The following is a 17,306-nucleotide window of genomic DNA, read 5'->3' as shown; positions in this document are numbered from 1 at the left end:
CATAATCATATAAGAAAACAGTATAAATACGAGTCCAGAAAATCAGGAAAGTCACATTCCAGCTTGAGCTGGGCCTCATTTAGTCACTCCGGCAGGATATCCTCTCAAGTTTTCATTTCCTTATAAGGCACAGTATTAGGCTCATGTTCTACTATGGGGACTATGAGGCACCTGACTCACTATGTTCAGAAACAAACGTTTACAGTTCAAGTATAGCATCCTAACTTTTTAAGTCAAAATAATGACCAGAATCATAAAGGTTGGCACTTCAGTACTGAACCTAGAAAAAATACGATGCAATACTAAAGTCAAAATCAAAAGCGCATTTGACAGAGATATTCTAAGTGTATGTATGGATGACAATAATTCCATAATAATTGTGCACTTGCAATTTGTGACTATGTCAAAAGGGAGAACCAAAATGATTCTGAGTTTTCTCAGGACATATGTTGAGAAAGAAAATAATTCTTTTTCCATTCTCATTTAAATTATAAGCATGTCATAATGTCTTATAAAAAATAAATGTAAGTAAAATTTAACTTAGTTTCCTCCTTAATTTGTTTTTTATAGAAGACATATTAATTTCATTTTGAACATGATATGCCAAATATCCCGAGCTTCCTGGAATGAAGTCATGTAATTCTCCAAGGAATTTCTCCAAGGCATCAATTGATATATAACCTATAAAAATAAGAAGAAATAGATACATTTGAAATTCTACCGTGCTATTTTATTTTCAGTGTCTTTGATTTATTAGTTAAAATTTTTACAGAATATTTTTAAAGAACTAAAAAGAAAAATAATACTGGTGAGAAGATTCTCAAAGGATGACCTTAGGCCTCTGCTCTTTCTGCTCCCCCAACCCGGGGCTGAGACTGCAGATCCATCCACCGCACTCCGTTATGTAGGACTGGAGACCAAACCCAGAGTCTGTACATGCCAGGCAAGCACTCTACAGCTAAGCTATGGCCCCAGCCCTTAACACTGGTTTCTTTTTACGCCTTAGTTTACAAAATAATGAGTTTTATTATGACCTTTTCACTAAAACACATTATTGTACTTTGCTCGTATTTGTCTCCTCTCTTCTGCCCATCTCCCCTTCTCGCTGTCCTAGTTTTGTTTGTTTGAGACGGGGTTCACACTTTAACCTAGGTTAGACTGGAACACACTTGTAGACAAGGCTGGCCTTGAGCTTTCAGCAATCCTCTGATTCAACTCCTAAATTCGCACACTATTGGTGTAAACCAACACACTTAATTATTCCTTCCACTTCTGAAAAGCATAGATACTTGATAAGCAACTTCGAACACTGAGAGTGCAATGTCCATACTGGGGCTGGAACATTAAAGTACGGAAACTAGAATGACAGGGAATAACCGGCCTAGATTGTAACCATTGAAAACTGTCTCTCCAGGTACCCAACAGCACAGACAGCGCATCTGCTCTACAGAGCAGACATTTCCAAGCACTGTAAGATTAGATAAAGTTCTCTAGTGAAAAATTAATAGCAAAGTCAGTCCTGCTATTGTATTGATTGTCCTAATCAATACAAGATATGGCTGTCATGTTGATATAATTAGTAATCTGAAATATATATGAATGCCAAAAAAGAAACCCTGCCTAACTGCAGAGATATTAAGATCTTAATATTCAAAGATCTTAAGCAGTAACTTGATAACAATTATTTATCATTTGAATGATTATATTTTACATGTAATACAAATGTTTTGTGGTTTATACTAATACTAAAAGCAAACATTCTAAAAATTCTAGAATATCCCAAGTATGACTGAATTTAAAAGTACCACAAAAAACAATAGAGTTTATACATAAAGCTTGATGGTTTTAGTAATAAAGTCCATTCATAGTTTAAAATTATGAATCCAGCCATAGAAAATTAGTATCACTAATCTATTTCAGTCATTGGACATCTATTTCCTTAGCTCTTTTTGAACATTACTGAGACATCCCATGTGTATCCATGACCTCTGCCTGATGGATAAGCACTTGTGTAACCAGTGAAGAGAATGCTTATTGCAGACACTATGTGGGGTTTCTAAATGCTTACTGCACACATGTGTAGAGTGCACCAAGGCCTCGTACTCACAGAGAAGTGCTAAGAGAAACAGGACGGTTAATCACACAAGGGTGTCTCCTCAATGGAGGAGATAAAACTGAATACCCTGCATTCCACCCAGAAAGCTAAAAGTGGAAGTTGCTAACAACCTGGTGACCCCTTTGCTATCTGAAGAGACAGACCTGACCCTAGTTTCCCAGACTCTTTCCTCCCTAAACTATTACCCATCCTTAGGGGAGATGACACATGTATTTCTTGTACTGCTGACCTCTATGCTATCAGTCAGAGACCACATTAGCTATAAAACCCACCCTCAAGGTCACAGGTACTTTGTAAAAGAGTTGCTATGTAATCATACATTAATCTTTATTGTGCACCTGGAATTAGAATTATGGGAATTATTGTTGCCTGAAGACTCTTTTTCAAATTCGATTGTGTTTAAATATGCCTAAACTAAAGTGCCTGGTATTAGACTCCCCTACGTCTGACTCACGTTGATGGAGTCAATCTGCACAGGGTTTTCATTTCATCTCTGTGCAGTCTGCCCCCTGCCTGTATACCTGCAGGGACCTCCTTACACATGCACTACGCAAGATTTCTAAACACAATGGGAAAGAAATACAAAATTAAGTCATGCATGCCTTTAATCTCAGCACTTGGGAGGTAAAGGCAGGCAGATCTCTGTGAGTTCAAGGCTAGCCTGGTCTACAGAGCAAGTTCCAAGACAGGCTTCAATGTGAAACCTTTCATTAGAAGAATTGTTAACACCATAAACATACAGACAGACAGTAGAATGGTGGTGGCTTTGAGCAGAGCTCAATCTTCCAAGGCAAAATGGAGGTCGCTTCTTCTAGGTCTCAGAGGAAAGAGGAGGTTTTGTGTTATGTGGCAATTAGTCCACAGAAAGAGCTCAGCTGCCTCTGGCTCCACAGTAAAGCCTGATCCTAGTCGTGTAAAAGGCCCTGAGTTCAACCTCCAGCACTACAAAAACAAAAACAAAAGAGCTAATCCCTGAGTGTCAGAAATAAACTGCAACTGTCTCATGCAAGCAAGAGCAAGCATCCCTCCTGTCTAGGGACAGAAAATATGAAGCCCATGCTTGGTCCATTCTGCAAGTTATTGTTTGAGAAGATGAACGGCACCCTTCTATCACCATGGTGAAAGCAAAGGCTCTGCTTGGTAACAGCTTGTTCTCCCTCGTTTCCTCCCTAGCGGGGTTGCTCTAGTTTTCACCTCAGTTTACCTGTTACCATGTTGTTCACGGGATAACTCCGAAGAGGGAAGTACATCTGCTTTTCTACAACTGGAGTGCTTATAAGATGACTCTCCGCACTATAAAAAATGGAACATACAGAAAGTCACATTTGTGTTTGAATTTTTAATTTATATTACAAATTAAGATTCATTCCACACCTTTAATTCCAGCACTTGGGAGGCAGAGGCAGGCGGATCTCTGTGAGTTCGAGGCCAGCCTGGTCTACAAGAGCTAGTTCCAGGACAGGCTCCAAAACCACAGAGAAACCCTGTCTCGAAAAACCAAAAAAAAAAAAAAAAAAAAAAAGATTTATTCCAGACGATGTATATAGTAATTTAACACTTCTTTAATCAGGTTTTACTTTTACTTGGTGAAAATGTTAATTGTAAGCTTTCTTTTGTGATACTAAGAAAGACCATATACCTACTTTTGGTTTTCTTAGTTACGTCACAAATCAAACATTTTTTGAATAGAGGCCTTGGTCATCTCAATATCCCCCAAAGCACAGTAATAATTTATAATTATATAACACAGGGCTGGGGTTATATCTCAGTGGTAGAGCTGTTTCCTAGCATGCATGAGACTGGGTTCAATCCCTAGCATTGTCAAAAATGTAAAATAATATATTATATACACCATAATTAATCATATTTGTACACACATGTGAAATCTTATGTATGCCAAAAGAAAAGCACAGTAGACTCTATAAATAGTCATAGTCTTTTGTTATTCAGTATTTAAATTATCCACACTTCAGCATAACAAAAAGAAACGAGGTCAGGGAAACCATGAAATACAATGAGATTTTTAAGTAACTTAAATAAATAAGGTTTACCTTAGATCATGGGCCTGCCTATTTAAGACCTGATGCCTCCTCTATAGTCTGTCCTCTGAGGCAAAGAATTGATAAACTCTGTATTATTGCACAAGCCTATCTTCACAATCCTGGCTGTCCTGGAACTCACACTGTAGACCAGGCTGGCATTGAACTCACAGAGATCTGCCTGTCTCTGCCTCCCAAGTGCTGGGATTAGAGGCATGTGTCACCACTGGCCATGTGGTAGTTTGAATGTAATCGGCACCCATAAGCTCATAGGGAGCGACACTATTAGAAGGTGTTGCTTTGCTGGAGTGGGTATGGCCTTGTTGGAGGAATTGTGCCACTGTGGGGACAGGCTTTGAGATTTCCTATGTGCAGGAAACCACCTAGTTGACTTCCTGTTGCCTGAAAGTCAAGATGCAGCCAACACCATGCCTGCCTGCACACCACCATGCTCCCCACCATAATGATAATAGACTGAACCTCCGAAACTATAAGCAAGCTCCCTCAATTAGGTGTTTTCCTTCTAAAAGTTGCCATGATCATGTTGTCTCTTCACAGCAATGAAAACCCTAACTAACACAGCCCAGCATGATTTGCCTGGTCCCCTTTGTTGTATCAAGTAAGATGAAGTCATGCAGCAAACAACTCTAAAGCCTACTTCTAAAGAAATTGGCTCTGAGCTCTGAACAGCCTACCTACACCCCTTCAAGTAAAAGATTTCTGACTTTTTCTCTCTCAGTCTTTTGCTCATCCCCTCCTGTCCCATGTTGTCAGCAACATCCACCTCTTACTTGAAGCTCCTCCAAGGTTTAAGATTCTGTTAAGTAATCTCTGATAAATGCTCTAGCCTCCTTCACTCTTCTCCCACCTCAGGTAGCCACCATGCTGCCTCTAGTGTGATTTACTGTCTCTCATAATGCTTTCCTATCTCAAGCCAATCATGCCTCATCATAATTGTGAGGCTCTACCTCCTAATAAAGCTCATTGATGCAGGGCAATTTCCAGTCTACTCCTTTCCTGAGTTTATGACTTTGGTTTCTAACAGTTTAATCCTAACACCAAGTTATAACATCAAATAAGGTTTTCAACTTTTGGGAAAAGTGTTGATAAAATATTACATGCAAAGTAAAGGGACCTCAAGATGACCTCAGTTCTTTACAAATTGTGTCTTACTATAAGAGAAAAGAGACATATATTACTGAGTGGTAGAACTATTTCTGATTTAAATTTCCTTTATTATTTTCTATATGTCTTATTTTCACAAATTAAATGGATTTCTACTTTTTTTTAATTTTGGCATTTTTGAAATAGGGTCTCATAAAGCCCAGGTTAGCCTCAAACTTGCTATGTAGCTGAGGATAACCTTGAACCTCTAATCCTGTCCTCACCTCCAGGGTGCTGTGATTACAGGCACGCGTCAGTACATCTGGCTTATGCAGCACTAGGAATCACCCCAGAGCAGGCACATCCATGCACACTAGGCAACTACTCCAACAATTGAGTTGCACCCCCAGCCTATTACATTTACTTTAAAATAAAACAACAACAAAAAGTTAAAATGTACATGGCTTTAAAATTTGAGGAATATTTGGAGAAAGAAAAATAGCACAATGGTTAAAAGTTTAGACTCCACATGATTTCAAATTCAGCTGTTCTTTCTGAATAAAACTGAAAAAAAATACTTAGCTGTACAGATCTGTTTCCTCAATTGTAAAATGAATGGGACTGATTGCATATCTAAGTTGTGAGAATCAAATGAAGTAATGTGAACTGCTTGTCTCACAAATATTTATCAAATGTTAAATATCATGCCATTTAGTATTGATTGCTATCACATGTATTTCAGGGTACATTTTATTTATGTTCATATTCTGCCATCTGGTGGTTCCACAAAAAAAGGCTCTACAGATGTAGTAGAATTCTTCAGCATAACATGATAGGGTTGCTGAACACATGAACTCACAGTGTCTATGACAACATGCATAGGATTATACAAGATCAAGTCAGCCAAAATTCCAGCACAAGTAGAGGAAGGAGCTCATGAAGCCCCAACCCTAGCTGAGAAGTTGTTGGATACAAGAGGGAGAATCAGTTTTCTTCTGGGATGCAGCCCCAGGAAGGCTGTCCATGCTCCATTAGATGGTCCAGTACCCATGCACATAGAGGCAGCACTAAGTAGATTCAGTGGGTTTTTAAAGCAAGAGAGAAGCACCAGGTATGGTGGTGCACACCTCTAATTTCAGCACTCAGGAGAGAGGCAGATCTCTGTGAGTTTGAAGACAACCTGGTCTAAAGAGCAAGTTCCAGAGCAGCCACAATTACAATACATGAAATTGAGGGAGATAGGGGAGTTAAGGAGAGGGGGTAGGGATGTATTTGATCAAAATTCATTATATGCATTATAAAATTCCCAATAAAAAACGAAAATAGAAAAATAAAAGGCAAATTGGGTAGTAGTGGTGCATATCTTTAATTTCAGCACTTGGAAAGCAGAGATAGGCGGATCTCTGAATACAAGGCCAGACTGGTCTACAGAGTGACCAGGGCAGCCAAGATTACACAGAAACAGTGAAACCCATCTTGAAAAATACATAAAGAAAAAAGGAAGAAACCTAGGGTATATTCACATAATTGGTCTTTTTAAAAATGTAACAGTCTTCCTATGCACCCATAGCCCAGATTAACCTGGCACTCACCTTAAACCCCAAGAGTATACCTAAAAAGTACCATGCCTGGCATTTTGTCATGTATGTAGGCATATGTGTGCAAGTGTTGGTGTAAGTGCACACAGAATATGACCATGTATGTGGGAGGCCAGAAGTTGATGGTAGGTGACTTCATCAATAGTTCATCACCTTATTTTGTTATGTATTTATTTTTTGTTTTATGTGCATGAGTGCCTTGCCTGTATATGCACCATATGCATGCCTGGTGCTCTCAGAGGTCAGAAGAGTGTTGGATCCCCTGGAACCAGAGTAACTGATGGTCATGAGCCACCATGTGGATGCTGGAATTAAGCCCAGATACTCTGTAAGAGCAACAAGTGCTCTTAACCAATGAACTATCTCTCAAGCCTCACTTTTACTCTTTTTAATAAAAGTTCATAAGACTTTGGACAAATTAATCTTTTTAATCTTAGATCTCTTCTCTAAAATGAGAATGGTGATGATGATAATATCAATCTCAAAGGAATTGTGAAATTAAAATAAATATACAATCAAGCTCAAAGATTTCTACATTCACTTTGAGTAGCAATGAAGCATATTAACTCAATACCTTTCTTTTTTGTGTTCTGTTGTTGGCTCACTGCTTTCCCTTTTATTTGATGTTATTCTGCCATGCTGTAAACAGCAAAATAAATCACATTTTAAAAATTTAGCACACTAATTATCTAATTATTAACTTTAAAATTAAATTAAAATATAATCAAAGGCTATTTAAATTTATTCTTTTAGTTCAGTCATTGTAACCTGGCAGGGAAGCTTAAAAATTTTGTATATATATTCACATAATCATGCTTTTAGAAGAGCATAAAGAAGGATAACCAGGATTTTAAATGCTAGCTATAGTTATAGCAGGTAACTGAACTTGGTTTGAGGGAAGAGGAAGAATACAGGAAGGAAGGAATGAATCAAACATTACAGACTTAAGACTTTCTTAAAATTCTTGACTTCAGGATTCTCCTTCTTACAAATCAAAAAAGAAAAAGCTAAATAAATTGTTCCCTCTTTAAAGTGATTGTGATGGAGATATGTTCACTTCTGAAGTTGTAACAAAACTAAAAGTATATTAAGCTTTTCCAAAACATTTGTAGAAATGACTCAGATGTTTATACCTAATGTATTTAACAGAATATTGTTAAAAATTCCATATTTAGATCATAAATCTTCCCTAAGTAATAATAATGTTCCAAATTACTTTCCAGATTTATCTTTGTTATTTTCATTTGATAACTTTCTACATATAGATTATGTGATTATAGTATTATAATTAGCTGATATTCAACACTGATAAGTACTTTGAAGGAATTGACAAGATCCTTTATCAAATAATGTCTAGATAATAATCAATAAAAGTATGTTATATTAATATTTTTATTTATCTGTCTGTCTGTGTGCCTGTGTAAATGTACGCCACATGCAGGCAAGTACCCACAGAGGCCAGCAGAGTGTACTACAGGCCCTGGAGCTAGAGTTACAGGCAGTAATGAGGCACCTGGTGCAGGTGCTGGGGTTCACTGGTGAACTGAATTCTGGTCCTCTGGAAGAGCAGGAAACGCTCTTCACCTGAGCCAGCCCTCCAGCCTTATACTAACTTTTTAACAGAAATGACATTAGATTAGGTTGAGGCTAAGAAAACTTGGTTTCGTTATGCTAATATGTGATTACATGTTCTAAAACAGATTTTTTTAATCTTCTATTTATGTCAGCATTTTTATTTATAAAACTAAATGATCTTAAGTTCCTTTTAAGTCCCATAGTACTGGTAGACTGAATACTTTAACAAATAATTTTTAAAAATCATGATCATTTGTGTAGAAACATTGTCAAATCAGAGATTAGATATTTTCAGAATTTATCATCTCCAAACCAAAGATCCTGAAGAGATTATGATTTCCAAATGATAACACTCTGAGAAATAAAAACAAATTAGTGGGGCCGGTGAGATGGCTCAGCAAACAAGAGTGCTTGCTGAAAATCCTGATAACCTGAGTTTGATTTCCTGAGCCCACAGGGTAAAGGGACAGGACCAGCTTCCCCAAGCTGTCCTCTGACTTCCACATGTATATTGTGGCATGTGCCACACAAAGAAGTAAATAAAAAATTTAATTAATGAAAGGAATACGAAACCTATAAATTAATTACTTGGCTGTGGAAACATAGATTTTTCTATTTTTCTCAGTCTAAAAAATTATCCTTAAAAATAGTACAGAAATACAATATATATATATTGCACTTAAAGAAATACTTTTGTTACCTTGAGTGTGTTCTTTTTCAGTTTTGTGAGATCATTTGAAAACAACATTTCTGCCGCGCGGTGGTGGCGCACACCTTTAATCCCAGCACTCGGGAGGCAGAGGCAGGCGGATCTCTGTGAGTTCGAGGCCAGCCTGGTCTACAAGAGCTAGTTCCAGGACAGGAACCAAAAGCTACGGAGAAACCCTGTCTTGAAAATCAAAAAAAAAAAAAAAGAAAGAAAGAAAAAGAAAACAACATTTCTTTTTGGGGGGTAGGGTGTTTCTCTGTGTAGCTTTGGAATCTGTCCTGGCACTAGCTCTTGTAGACCAGGCTGGCCTTGAACTCACAGAGACCTGCCTGCCTCTGCCTCTCAAGTGCACCACTACTGCCTGGCTGAAACAAAACATTCCTATTCCTTAAGATCTAGCAAGAATTTTCTCAAAAATGTATTTTTATCTTTATACCCCTGGCATACTTAAGAAAATTTAACAAATCATAATTATTTAATATTCCACGAATCAGTTTTTCCAGTTGCTCTCAAAATGCCTTTTTTAGACAGGGTCTCACTAATAAAACCCTGGCTGGGCTAAAACTCACAGATCTCTGATTGCCTCTGCCTCCAAGTGCTAGGATTAAAGACCAGTGCCACCATGCTTTTTATATTAAAGAAATGTTTCTTTTATATTAAAAACATCTATATATATATATATATATATATATATATATATATATATATAGGATCTGATCATCACATTTGGTTGTTGTCTCAATTTAGAACGTTTTCTCGCTTTTATTGTGACAGTCACTATAGAGGTCAGGCCAGTTGACTGACTTGAGGCATAGTCATTTCCTGGAGTCATGTGAATAACTCATAATTGGATCTTGAGAAGCTTTTGAATAAGAACTCAGCATAGATAATACTGTGTACTTACTATATCACAACAGACTAAGCCAAATGAGAGGTTATTCCAGTATTAGCGATACCAGTTTGACCATTTGGCTAAAGTGGTATCTTCTAGTATGTCCATTTGCAGATATTGCTTGTCTTTGTAATTAGTACAATCTGTGGGTGATAATTTGGGATCATAGTTTTAACATCAATTAATGGCTCTTGTCTAAATCAATTATTATATTGGTGGTTACAGAATGCATATTTTTTTATTGTGTGTGTGTGTGTTGGGGGCAAGGCACCCAATAAGATACAGCATGCACATGGTGCTATGAGGACAACTTGCTGGAGCTGGTTCTCTCCTTCCACTATGGAACCTGCCCGGGCCATCAATTTTATCCAGCAAGCTCTTTGACTAACGGAACCATCTTGCTGGCCCAAGGAAGAATTTTCTACTTTATCATCCTTTTTTCTTTATTAGTTGCTATTCCTATAATGAAAAGTTTTACTTATACCACCTTTTTCTTTTTTCTTATTTTCCTGTCTTTTTTTCTTTCTGCTTTTGGATTATCACTATGAACTAGCTGATGCCTTTTTATATAATGTGTGATTATCTGTCTTCTTTTCATGCTGAAATTATCTTTATTTGGCTACTGCATAAAGATTTTGAAGTAAAAAACAGACAAATTTGAGTAGAATGGCAAAAACTAAACAGCAATATTGCATACATTTATTAAGGAACAGTCCTCAAAACAAACAAGTGATACTGCGCAAGAATTCACTCAAATCTCCACCAGCAAATACCATGTACCTATTGTTACTCTATACTCCTGAATAAAGAAACCAAAGTTTCTTGTTTATTTTCCAGTACTAGAAACTGAAGCAAAGGCCTCGTATGCTGAGGAGACAGTCTACTACAGTGTTCTAACCCAACACTCAATTCTCTGTTCTTCTTTTTCTATTTTATTTTTTACAGGTTTATTTTTTGACAGGTTTACTTTTTGACAGGTTTTCGTTTATTTTTTTTTTTCCATTGACAGGTTTTCTTAAACTTCTGATCCTCCTGTCCCTACCTCCCAAATGTTAGCATTACAAGCGTATGCCACCATGTCTGGTTTTTATGCTGGCTGAGGACTGAATCCAGGGTTTCTTGGATGCTAAGCCTGCACCTGAGTTTCTTATAAGAATGGCTTAATTTATACCAAATACTTCAGTTTTACTTTCGTATTATGTAAAAACTGTGTCAAACCAGATAGTATTCAATAATAGCATACTCTTAAAATTTCTTTTTTTTTTAAATTTCTTAATCTGGATCATTGATGCATATGTCACAAATTATAATGCTTTCAAATTTTTGAAACTGTACATCCCAACCAAGTATTTTAATTCCCTCTTACCTTTTGTATTGGAAAATTTTCATCTTGTTCCCAAATAAAACTACCAATTTTTCTTCGTATTTCTGTAGTGAGAAAAACAAGTTCAATATTTTTAAAAGTAATTTCTGGGTTTTGCATAACATTTGAAAGTTGCAGATTATGTTTATTTTACTTGAATAAAAATAACCTCTTTTTTTGATTCTACTTGATTCAAAATAACCAGATTCCTGCTGAAAAGCCTAGGAGTCAGCACTTGGGAGGCAGAGGCAGGCGGATCTTTCTGAGTTAGAGGCCAGCCTGGTCTACGTAGAGCTAGTGCCAGGACAGGCTCCAAAGCTACAGAGAAACCCTGTCTCAAAAAACAAACAAAAAAAAACTGATAATAAAAGCATAAGAAGAGAAGGAGGAGGAGGAGGAGGAGGAGGAGGAGGAGGAGGAGGAGGAGGAGAAAAGCCTAGGAATAGCCAGGCAGTGGTGGCACACGCCTTTAATCCCAGCACTCTGGAGGCAGAGGCAGGCAGATCTTGTGAATTCGAGGCCAGCCTGGTCTACAGCAAGAGTTCCAGGACAGGCTCTAAAAGCTACACAGAGAAACCCTGTCTCAAAAAGAAAATAATTTGCAATCCACTTTCCAGCTGATTCCAGTATATTATAATCATTATGGTAAACTTTTTTCTTGGGATGTGGTATGCATGCATGTTTGTTGTGTAAGTATGTATGTGGTTGCACACACATGAGTATGATTCTGTATACCTGTGTATAACATGCAGAGGCCAGAGGACAGCATTGAGTATTTTCCTCTGCCTTATTGCCTTCAGACAGGGTCTTTCACTGAACTAGAAGCCCACTGATTCAGCTAGACTGGCTGGCCAGCAAGCTCCTGGGATCTTTCTGTCCCCATCCCCCAACTGCTGGTGTTAAAGGCAGTCATGGCCATGTCAATACGTGTGGAGGTTAGGAATTCAAATTCAGGTCCTTATGCTGGGCAAATTCTCTTCCTCACTGATTCACTTCCCTGCCCTTACTTTTTCTACTAGCATACATTACTTCATTAGATATGTGTCTCTGTTATGCCAAATATTAATAAATAAGACAATTGTCACAGTAAAATGCCTAAAGTTGTTAAGTATGTAGAGTTGAGGTTCTCAAGAATAAATTTATTTTTCTAAAAAGTAGATAAACACTGTCTAGTAAAATAGGAATTCTATAAAATTAAGTATATCTGGTGATTTTTATCATCTTAATAATCTCAAAATTCTCTACAACAACCCACTAGAAGACAAAAAGGGTCTAATTACACCAGACTTTTGCTGACCAATATGGTAGCAATGGTAAATTATGTTGAGTCATATTGAGGTATGGTGTAAGTGTAAAATCAGCACTGGATGTTTAATACTTGGTATCAGAAAGAATACAAAATATTTTTTAAATTTCATATTATTGAAATGATAATTTTTCAATATTAGGTTAAATAAAAAAAAATTAAGATTAATTTTGCCTATATCTTTTTAATATGACTACTAAACCTTTTAAACTCATAGTTCACAGTGGCATCTTATCTACTACTCTAACTAGGCACGTACAATATCCTAGTTTGAATGAGAATGGCCCCCACAGACTTATACTTGAATGTTTGGTCCCCAGATGGTGGAACTGTTTGAATCCTCATGGGAGAAAGTATGTTACTGGTGAAACTGTTTAGGAAGGATCTTCATTGGAAAAGCATGTTACTGGCAATGGATCTGAGGCTTCAAGGGACTGTGCAATTCCCGGTGGTCTCTAATTCCTGTCTGTGGATCCAGACGTGAGCTCAGCTGCTGCCTGCCGTCATGCTCCCCGCTATGATGGTCACAGACTCCTTGCCCTTTGGAACTGTAAGCCCCAAATAAACGCTTCCTTCGATAAGCTGCCTTGGTCATGGTGTTTTACCACAGTATGGAAAAGTGACTAAGACAGTAGTTACCTTTTTTTTTAAGAAGTATGTTTTTATTTCAAACATTTTTTAAAGATTTAAATATATGTTAGTAGAAGAGGCTAAACTCAAAGATAAAATAGAAGTTATAATTTAAAATAAGGTTAATAAATTGGATACTCATTCTATAATACAAGCTCCTTGAAGGTAGGTTTTTGGCACACGTGGTTTTTAAAGATGAGGCCAGGCAGGGCTACATAGCAAAAACTTGTCTCAGAATTTTTGAAAAGATGCTGGACATGATGGTACTTATCTATAAATTGGCACTCAGGAGGCTGAGGCAGGAGGATGGCCATGAATTTGAAACTAGCCTGGGTTACAAAATTAGTACCAGTTCAGTCAGAGTGACATAACAGAGCCACTCTCAAGAACAAAAAAGAGAGACAGAAAGGGAGGAAGGGCAAGAGAGATAGAGATAAAGTTATTTTAACAAATCTATTTTGCCATAAATCATTAGTTTGTTTGCATAACCACTTAGACTTAAGTGTTATAACTAGGTTGTGCTGAACACTAGTTACAAGAAACCAATCTTTGCAGTTTCTAAGGATTCTTCTAGGAAAATAACTGAGTTTTTGGTTTGTTCTGCTTTGTTTTTAATATTTTCCTCACTGGAATCTGTAAACAGCTTCAGTCTGTCTTTCTAGAAATGGACACAGAACTATGAAATAAGCAAAATCTTCACCAGAACTGACTGACTAGGGGATGGAGAGATGGCTCAGAGGTTAGCAACACTGTATGTCCTTCCAGAAAACCCTGGTTCCTAGGACCCACATGGAGGTTCAAAACTGTTTAACTCCAATTCCTGGGAATCTGATGCCCTCTTCTGGCCAGCACAGGTACCAGGCACCACTGTGGTGCACCAACAGATATGTTTTGGCAAAACACCCACATACAAAAAATAAAGAAATTTAAACAAGAAGTGGGTTATTAATGAAAGACCTACAAAAATGAGATGTGTGAGGTTAGGTGGACAACCTGGGTTAAGCTTTGGCAGACATGCTAAGAACATGCTCCAAGCAGGGAAAACTGAAAGCTCCAAGCAGGGAAAACCGATCTCAAAGGCAGCTCACTTACTTTTCCTTCTCACATCATATGGTTTTTGAGATAATGTGAAAGTACATAGTAATAATAAAATAAATTTACTATTATAAAAAATATTCAAGAAAAAATTAGAATGAAGAGAATCAACAGTAGGAAACAACACATTTATTAATACTCACCACATGTCATGCACTTTAACCTATTACCTCATTTTATCCTCAGAATCACTTGGAAGAAGTCAATGGATGTTAGATCACAAAACTGCTGGGCATGATGGTGCACATCTTTAGTCCCAGCACTAGGAGGGCAGAGATAGGTGGATCTGTGTGAGTTTGAGGCCAGCCTGGTTTATCTAGTGAGTTCAAGGCCAACCAGGACTACACAGTAAGATCTTGCTTCAACACAAACACCAAAAAACAAATTAAGTACTGGATCCTAGCTGGTGAGCACTTGACTTTGGGGGTAATACCTGACTCTACCCTATTCACCAATGAATTCCAATGAGAACAGTGATTGGTAAAATTAAATCTGGTTATCTTAATAGGGATTGGCTGGGTTTGGCAAACAGATGGGTTTATGATCTTTGCTAACCTTTTTGCAGACACGCAGGAGGAAGAACAAAATGGCCCAAGGCCACTGAGTTTTTCCTTTCAGTATTAGCTACCGCAGAGAGATAGTAGGCATGAAAAACTGTAGCATTATCTTCTATGTACTCGGTGCTGTGATATAGTCTAGAAGAAAGGAGATCTTCTAGGTTATGACATAGACAGGAATGCATTCCCCCTTTCAAAAGAAAACCAAATGATTGCTAGGATCCTGCTAACATTAAAGAATACATTTATAATGGTCTTTGTTTCCTGGCAAGAATGAATAAATTTCAGGTTCATTACTTAGCTTGGGGACCTAAGTGTAAGTAAATCTCAGCTTTAGAATTTACAAAAGACCACCTAAAACAGTAGTTAGCCATCAACAGTGGACTGAGGGCCAGCAGCCCAATGAGTTTCACACATAGTCACTGCTATTATAAGAAACCAGTTAATTCTGAGGTAGAGTGGCTATGCAGTTCGAGAAGCCTTCCCATGCAGAAGATATGGGAGCAAAGAAAGAAAGACATTAGAAAAACTGACATATATGAAGGAGCAATATTGACACTTAAGGTTGACTAGACTATAAAAGGCATGGAAAATTAAAGAGGTTTTAGTTAATCTAAATCCACAGGCAGTGGGATGAGGACAGGCCAGGGGCAGGTCTCCTGTAAACACGCGACAGCAGTTATGAAAGGAGATGGCAGAGCACATGAAGGCAGAGTACTCTCTTAGGAAGCTCCCGTGACAGTCCTGGCAAGGGGGAATTCCAGTGCCTGTAAAAGCGGCAATGAGGCGGAAGTCCGGCTACGGTTACTGGAGCCTGTTCCTTGCTGTTAGGCGCCAATTCATTCCTGGTAACAGAAGTTGGTTAAGATGCCTGAAATCCCGGCACTTGCAATGCCAAAACAGGAAGAGCATGAGTTTCAAGGCTAGCCTGGGCTACAGAGAAAATAGACCCCCCCCAAAAAAAAAAATAACCTAAAAAAGATGGGTAGATTTTCGGCTTGAAGAATTCAAGATGGACTCTGGTGTTGAGGCGACATCTGGTTGACAAGCATGGAGTTAGGGACCTACAAGTTTCTAGGTGGCAGCAGGACACTCAAAACCAGGATTCCGTTAGAGACCGGAGGGACAGGTAGAAGGCCAGGGCGGAAGGAAGGAAAGGAGAATGGTATCCCTCGCACTGAGGGCTGCAAACTTGCTGTTCCCCAGTGCTGGTAACTGGACCGCTACTCCCCTGCGTGGCTCTAGGCACACGATGACAGGAAAGGCTCTAGCCGGTGGCCCCGGGTACCTCAGCGTGTCCGGATGCGAGGCATCACAGCTGAACAGGTAGTCGGCGGCCTGGGCATCGCTGATTGCCCCGCCTTCGTCCACTGTGGAGGCAAGAGCACGTGTGGGCGCCTAGCAGGGCAAGCGCCCCCAACCCGGATGGGGGAGGAGGGCTTCCGGGGACACACGGGCGCCCACGCCCTGCCCCACCATCTTCCTACCCCAGAACTGCCTCAAGTCCTGACTGACGCTCCGGCAGAACCAACCACGCTGCCCCTGGAACATGGCGCCGCCTGCCTCCGGGCTCCCGGGCGGGGCCTAGAGCCGAGACCGCTGATTGGTCCGAAACCAAGCGTGATGATTGGTTCCCAGAAGAAAAAGGCGGGAAAGGTCGCGGGAAGCCGGCAAAGAGGCACGAACTACCATAATTGAGAGACTAGCTACGGAGGATGAAGTTCCCTGGACCTGGTGGGTTTTAAACACTGAGGTGTGTGTGTGTGTCTGTCTGTCTGCGTCAGTGTGTCTCTGTGTCTGTTTTTGTGTCTGTCTCTGTGTCGTGTGAGTGTGTGTGCATGTGTGTGTCTGTGTGTGTGTATCTATCTTTGTGTGTGTCTGTCTCTCTGTGAGTCTGTGTGTTTGTGAGTCTGTTTGTGTGTGCGCTTCCGTGCACGTGTCTGTGTCTCAGGACAACTTTCAGAAGTCAGTTCTTTACTTCCACTGTGTGGGTTCCAGGGCTTGAACTTGGGTGGCAAGGGCTTCCTATCAGCAGAGCCGTCTTGCCACTCCCCTGTATCATTTTTTGGTTGTTTTCAGACAGTCTCTTACAACCTAAGCTGGTCTTGAACTTCAGCTGAATATGGCCTTGAATTTCTGGTTCTCCAGCCTCCACCTTCAGAGGGTTGTGATCACAGGCCTATGTCACCATGTCTACATTAGATATTCTTGAGGATAGAACTCAGTGAAAAGTACCCAGAGTTGGCACAGAACACACTCAGACACAAAATTCTAAGCCTATAGGGCCAGGCTATGACATTCCTCTTAAACTGAGTGCCACAG

The 17,306-nt window shown here is 39.1% G+C and overlaps 1 protein-coding gene across 1 annotated transcript; it reads right to left on the bottom strand.

The window, feature by feature from the left end:
- Nucleotides 1–535: 535 nt before the first annotated feature.
- Nucleotides 536–16,535, bottom strand: Terb2 (telomere repeat binding bouquet formation protein 2). Its single transcript, XM_041678699.1, has 7 exons — nucleotides 16,472–16,535; nucleotides 16,273–16,354; nucleotides 14,983–15,122; nucleotides 11,400–11,461; nucleotides 7,432–7,496; nucleotides 3,321–3,409; nucleotides 536–681 (listed from the first exon to the last, which is right to left on the bottom strand). Exons 1-7 carry the CDS (start codon nucleotides 16,533–16,535, stop codon nucleotides 536–538), a joined length of 648 nt encoding a protein of 215 aa, XP_041534633.1.
- Between the last annotated feature and the right edge of the window lie 771 nt (nucleotides 16,536–17,306).

Source organism: Microtus oregoni, unplaced genomic scaffold, assembly GCF_018167655.1.
Source record: "Microtus oregoni isolate MIOR12 unplaced genomic scaffold, Mior012 000031F_ref0000149, whole genome shotgun sequence".
In the NCBI taxonomy this organism is placed as follows: domain Eukaryota; kingdom Metazoa; phylum Chordata; class Mammalia; order Rodentia; family Cricetidae; genus Microtus; species Microtus oregoni.
The sequence above is the reverse complement of the archived record's forward strand: the minus strand, read 5'-3'. Positions and strand labels throughout refer to the sequence as shown.

Excerpts from the sequence above, each read along its gene's own strand:
- Terb2 (XM_041678699.1), bottom strand. The coding sequence starts at position 16,535 with ATGTTCCAGGGGCAGCGTGGTTGGTTCTGCCGGAGCGTCAGTCAGGAC. Across the intron at positions 16,355-16,471 it reads GGACTTGAGGCAGTTCTGGG|TGGACGAAGGCGGGGCAATC; the intron begins GTAGGAAGATGG and ends TTGCCTCCACAG. Across the intron at positions 3,410-7,431 it reads ACAGAACACAAAAAAGAAAG|TGCGGAGAGTCATCTTATAA; the intron begins GTATTGAGTTAA and ends CATTTTTTATAG.